General features: G+C 39.0%; 1 protein-coding gene across 3 annotated transcripts in view; it reads left to right on the forward strand.

Annotated features, from left to right (window-relative positions):
* INTS6 (integrator complex subunit 6) overlaps nt 1-5066 on the forward strand; it is a 46007-nt gene extending 40941 nt beyond the window's left edge. For all 3 annotated transcript variants that reach the window (XM_075421176.1, XM_075421166.1, XM_075421186.1), the window contains 2 exons: nt 226-319; nt 4508-5066. In XM_075421176.1, coding sequence (XP_075277291.1) covers nt 226-319; nt 4508-4601 — 188 coding nt within the window. In that variant the 3' untranslated portion in view covers nt 4602-5066. The remainder of the gene's footprint in view (nt 1-225; nt 320-4507) is intronic.
* The last annotated feature ends 1283 nt before the right edge of the window (nt 5067-6349 follow it).

A 6349-nucleotide genomic window follows, 5' to 3' on the forward strand; every position in this document is an offset into this window, starting at 1 on the left:
CCAGTAATATCCTAAAATGCAGTATCCTATGTTTTTTAGTGTTAGTGTTTGTTAAACAGTATGTCATTGCTACAGGCCTGGTTGATTGGAGATATATCCTAAAAGCTTACAAAAGCTGAATGAAATCTGTTGTATTTCACTCAGATTTCACTCAGATCTATTACAACAGGTATCTATAGGTGTTTCTTAAGTAACAGTGATTTTGCTCTTCTCTGTATCTTGAAGAATATGAAAGAATCTTCTTTTTACTGAAGCATGTACAAGGAAGCTTACAAACCCGACTGATATTTTTACAAAATGTTATTAAAGAAGCTTCAAGGTAGGTAACTGAATTGCATTAATTTTATAGAACTGCACCGTGTACTGCCACACATAACTGCTTGACAACCATTCAGTTCTTTGTTTGAAACATGCCATGAAATGCTTTGCACTGCAGGTAAATAATTCTCTAGAAAAACCAAGTGCATAATCTTCCTGATGTGTGTTGTTTGCACAAGCTTACCTTTTTGCCTCAGATTTTGTCTTAAAAATGTTAGCAGCTGTAACTGCAGAATCACCATAAATGCAGATGGACAGTGGCGTAGAAAGAGAAGGTGACTTTAGAAAATGATTCAGGTTCCAAAGTTCAGGTGTTGCTGTACTGCTAATTTGAAAAACTGATGGAACTGCATATTACTGTGAATTAGGCTTTCAGAAACAGTTGTAATCCCTTATTCTGCATCAACTCAAAATCTTGTCCTAAAAATAGTTTTGAGATCCAGGTATGCTCCTTAAAGATATATCTCTGCTCTTCAGACTTTTTCCTTCAGAGATATTATAGTCCTGTCTGAGGCTGTGGAAATGGGAGGTAGTTTGTCACTGGAGTAGAGAGACTTGCCTGAGGATTTAAACCCTGGGTTATTAATCCAACTAGAAAGTATTCCTTACAGCATCCTTAGACTGACCACACTTGCTTAGCCTTCTACACATTTACTAAGAGGAAAGAAACAAACATGATTATGAGTAGAACCAATAGTGTCTGAGTCGAAGTGAACTAATAATTCCAGCATCTTGCTTGGATTGTAAATATAACTTTGAAGGTTATTTCAGAAGTCTCAAAAAACAGTTGTGTTTTTTTTCTCTAATCTGCTTTTGTAGTAGTCAGCTTTCTTCCTGTGGCATTATTAAACGAATTTTATGGTTGAATAAAAATCAAAGTAATTTCTGAATACAACCATACTGAGAGTTTAAGGTACACTGAATGTTGGACATTTGTACAGCTCCTCTAGCCTTCTACTGCCAGCACAGTGGGGCACATATATTTATATAGGTCAAGCTCTTCCTATAGCAACAGTTACTTTATCATGCTTTTGCTTGATCTGTCTTTATCGTTATATCACCTGTCAGAGCTGTTCCATAGCCTGTGGATTATACATGCTTCCTCACTGTCTCAGCACGCCAAAACAATACTTTTGCTCCTGGAGTCTGTGGCAGCCCTTAGTGGATTTGAAATATTTGTGCCTCTGAAATTAGGCTTTTTAGATCATCTGTAATTCTCATTTCTGTTGCACAGCCTCTCTATTCCAGTTATCTTGAGTTTGCTCTTTCCCTACAAAATTTGGCAGCAGTTGAGTGTTGCTGTTGGATGCATCAGAATTAAATCCTGTCTCCCGCCATAGCCAACACTTTTCTGCATCTACTGGTGGAAAAGGCTGGCAATTCTCTTTCTGTTGACTGTTGTTAAACTCCAGTTTTTATTGGTTTGAGTGCAGGAACAGCTTCATCTTTCTCCTTCCTCTTCTCTCCTAGGTTAGATTTTTTTACAGTGTGGCAGTTTATCCACCTGGATAACGCTGCCTACAGTCCCTGTGCAGTTCTCTGCTTCTTTCCTTATCCAGGCAAGCTATCAAATTTAAGCAAGGTTCCCTGCTCCCTGCGGGAAACCTCTCTAGGCTTTCCAGCATAGTCAAGACAGTCTTGTTTTGTCAACTGATAGCTGACATTTGCTATGCCATGGAATGGAATTCAAATTTGGTATGCCTGCTCTCTCTCACTGCTCCAAGGAGCTCTGACTCTGACACAGACTTAAGAAAGCTCTTGAGCATTTCAGCAACAAAATGCATGTTTAAAACCAGTCCCCATTCAGTTCTTCAGGTTAATCCACTAGAGCTGCAAGGGGAGAGGAAGATTTCTAAAACAATCTACAGTTTTCAGCTTCCCTTGGAAACCAGCTGCCCCAAGGTTCCTCTTCTGATAGCAGAAAAGCTGTCACTTTTGAGAAGCAGAAATCAAGATGAGGTAGATAATGGATTTATTTGTTTTTCCAGTCAATTGTGAAAATATTAAGGATGAGGTGATACCACATCCCAATATCAAATTTTTGGCTATTTCTGTTCTGACAAAGACTTCTCTTATGCTTAGTGGTACACTTTTGGCTCAGCCTCGATGAGTAGTAGTAGTAGTGCTTACAAGGAATCCTCACTGAACAAGAGACATATGACATGGCTATAGCTTTGGATGCACAAAATGAAGAGTTATTTAGGAAAAGGCTAAAATAAGTTAGACTATATAGTGGAGAGGTCTTCAGTGTTTCTGGAGTCGGCATAGCAATCCATTTATGGTTCTAGCACTAAGAATAAGTGGTTTTTTATTCTCTGCTAAATAGTCTAGAGCAAAAGCTGACAAGACGTGGATCAAAATTCTCCAAATCAGCCAGCTTCTCAGTATGAGAGATTCAATTCCCTTTTATTTCTTCTCCAAACTAAGAGCTTTAAGCTACTAATACACATAGCAAAGTCCGAAGTGTGTACCTAGACAAAATGCTGGGCAGTACCCACTTGTGATAAAAGTGCTGGCCAGAATTAGTACAACCAATTTCAAAATAATACTGAAGCTTGATGCTCAATAGCTAGAGCTGGTCAAGGAAGTTTTATTGTTGAAGGTACTAGTTTTCCTAGCAGAGTGAATGGTTGAATGAAAGTCAATATTTAATTCTGTTAATTACAATATTAGCCAATGTGGTAAATTTTCTGTTGCCTTGGAAAAAAAAAAGCTTGCTGTAGGGTTCAGCATTTGGAAAAGAACTTTCAGTGAGATGTACTGATGGGCGGGACATAGTGCTCCGTAAACTTGAATTCTTGTGCCAACAGTAATGTGAGAATAGTTAGAAATGTGTTTTTTCCCCACCTTCCACCAGGTTTTAAGTTTCTGGGAAATCTCTGCTGTTAACTTGTACAGCTGCTTCAGAGGAGCTTGAAGGTATTCTGGGAAGTAACATTACCCAGTCATGTGAATGGAATATGAGCATTTTAAATTTTCACTAGGATATATTATAGTAAAGCACTTTGCTATTAGCTGAAATAATTTGACTTTTACTGGAGGGAATGAGAAGGAATAATTATCTGTTTCCAAGGTTAATACTTTTCAACAAGCAGGGTGCAGTTGTGAAAGCAACGAGGAGGAATGGAGGGGAAGCAGTACTTGAAGTGTGGGGTTTCTGTGGGGTTCCAGAGGAGAACTGTGATGAGAAGGATCAGTAAGGGCCCAGAGCATGGGTATGCAACGAGATAGTAAGTGGTTGGGAAGGGGAGCTGTTTCCCCGTGGTCAAGCTGAGATTGTGGGGAAGTCTGGTTTGGGAGTTAGGGCAGATACGATATTTCTGTGAGCCAGGAACATGGACTGGGAGGCCTGGCCAGGACCAGAGGCTTTTGCCGGGGTTTGATAAGGTCATAGGACTGAATGTGGTGTGTAGTTCAGGACAGAACTGAGTTGAGAAAGTGGGTGATCTTTTTATTGCTACTTGTCTCTGAGTATGCGTGCGGCTGCCAAAGCATCGGTCAGCAGTGGCTTCTCAGATGCAGAAATGTTGCAAGGGAGAGGGCTAGCTGGAAACAGCAAGGAGCTGTGTGCGCTGAGGCAGGGCCGTAAGCAAAGGTGACAGAATGGTCTGCCGTTCAAATTTAGGTCGTCAATATGGAATAGAACTGCAGAGACTCCAGGTATGGATTATGTCTGTGTTTTCTTTAATTTCTTTCTCAAATGTTATTTTCGTGTCAGAAAATCTGCTCTACACTGTGTAATGGCTTTTCCTTCACCAGTACCAACTTCATTTAACTTTTGTGAATGCACTGTGAAGGCATGCAAATAATTCCTAAAAGCTGTTGCCACCTTTAGGAGTATAGTTCTTTTGGCATATATTTTTTCTGTAGTTCAGACACTTTTTTCTGGAAACAGCAAACATGTAACTCTCTTTTTCGTGACTTTCTGAGGGCTGAGTGATGTTCAGCAACGTGCTAGAATAGACAGTAGTAAGCATACTTTTGTATTCTCTCCTTAAACGGAAAAGCCAAGTTAGTAATTTACCAGAACTTTAGGAGACAGAGTATATACGTATGAGAATATATATAACCTCATCATGTGCTGGACCTAAAATAATAAGTGAAGTTTCTAGGGTTCAGTAGATGTTTTATGAACAGTGTTCTATGTGTTACTGTGTGCATCCATTATTATGCTTTCTTTTAAATACAGGTTTAAAAAACGAATGCTGATAGAACAGCTTGAGAGTTTTCTGGAAGAAATCCATCGCAGATCCAATCAGGTCAACCATATCAACAGCAGCTAAGAAACACTGCACACAAGAGAAAGCCACAGCAGGGCACTGCTGTCCTTACTTGCATTCATTTTTGACATGCACTCTTATCTCAAGTTCCTATATCTGAAAGAAAGAGAAGCTGCTCTATAAAATGATGAGAAAAGCATCCGTCATCTTTTTTTTCTATTTCGTCATTTCTGTTATTTTTGTAATGTGAAAAATATCACAAAAAACATTTTTATTTAACTAAATGGAGAACTTTTTGCTTGTCATGGACTTACGTGTCACTTTCCCTCAGGTTCTATTTTTCTTAATCCTTCGAAACTATCACCTCTTAAGGTTGAACTTTGCCAAAAAGTTGCTTTGTAATTTTCAGAAAAAAAAAAGCACATACATTAAACAAGGTAATGTTTTGTATATACAGTTATTTTGGATATATTATTGTAAGTTGTATAAATGTATTTTGAAAAAATATTTAAGAAAAGCACTTTTGTTATTCCATCAATAAAAACTCTATTTTAATCTTTGTGTAGGATTGAGTACAATTTTTATTGGAATGGTTCATTTTGCCTTCCCTTTCCAGAGCTGCTGTGTTCTAGTATCAGTGTTAAAGAACGAAGAGCAGTTTTGTATCATTGGATATTCTGCTCTTAATCAGAGAACAAGTGAAAGGAAGCTAATGCTGAATCGCAGCTATGGTAGGATGATACCCTGTGGCCTTGTGCACTTTGCGGTTCGCTATTTGTTCTGGCACGACAAACTGATGTACTTGTCATTGCTGTGGATGTGCCTACAAACCCCACAGTTTTATGAGGATACAATGTAGTAAAGCAGGGGTCAGTTGCCTTTGAGGAATGCTGCACAGAGTCTTTCTGTGTCAGGAGTTTTTACATGTTTACAAGTGTGGGAACCGCCAGAAGGTGCTGCTGCTTGGACACAAAATATCACTGAATGCCTCATTGGCCGCTTTCATCCATGCTAGATGCTCGTAACTTCTGGCAAGCTTTGATTTAGTGGGAGAAGCTCCCTGCTGGTGCTGTTCCTAGGTATTGGTGGTTTGCAGTCTTCACCCAAGATCTTTATGGGCCTGGGTTTCTGATGCTTGTGCTGTGAGTTGCTGAATCTTGTACTAAAACACTCACTGTGTCCCAGCTTTTGTCAGGATGCTGAAAAAAGCATTTTTCTAGATGCTTTTAGCCTCATTCAGTGTTCTTCAAGAATGTCCATTCTATGCTGTGTTCATATAAAAAAAAGTAATATATAAAAGGTAGTGGAGGTAGTACTACTGTCTTTTTTAGCAATAATATTTGGTTGGTCACTAATTGAGTGGGTATTTCTGCTTCCTACCTGTTCTGTCAGTTTTGAAATGGCCTCTCAGCTTGACTTCCTTTTCACAGCATTTTGCTGCCTGCTTGCTACCTTACTATCTCAGCTGGATTATATCCAAGTCTGGGACCAGATTGAACTTCAATTTTGTTCTTAAGTTTTTGCCTTCGGGACAGGGAAATAAAGCTGTGCTTGAAAAATTACATATATCACAAAGTTTTCTTGTGGGATGCTTTCTTTCAGATGACCTGCGTCCTCAGCAACAGTCAAACTGACTTTGGCAATGATGAAGAAATTAAGCAGGAGCTGTTGGCCCATGTTCTTACACATCTAGGTAGCAAAATCTGTTCAGTTTTTCCTCAAATGGTTATATGCTTACTATCTCTGCGGTAGTTGCAGTGCTAATGATTCCTAGATAGCTGTAAGTTTCCAGCAGTGTGTAGAAAATAAGA

This window comes from Opisthocomus hoazin, chromosome 1, assembly GCF_030867145.1.
Source record: "Opisthocomus hoazin isolate bOpiHoa1 chromosome 1, bOpiHoa1.hap1, whole genome shotgun sequence".
Taxonomy (NCBI): Eukaryota; Metazoa; Chordata; class Aves; order Opisthocomiformes; family Opisthocomidae; genus Opisthocomus; species Opisthocomus hoazin.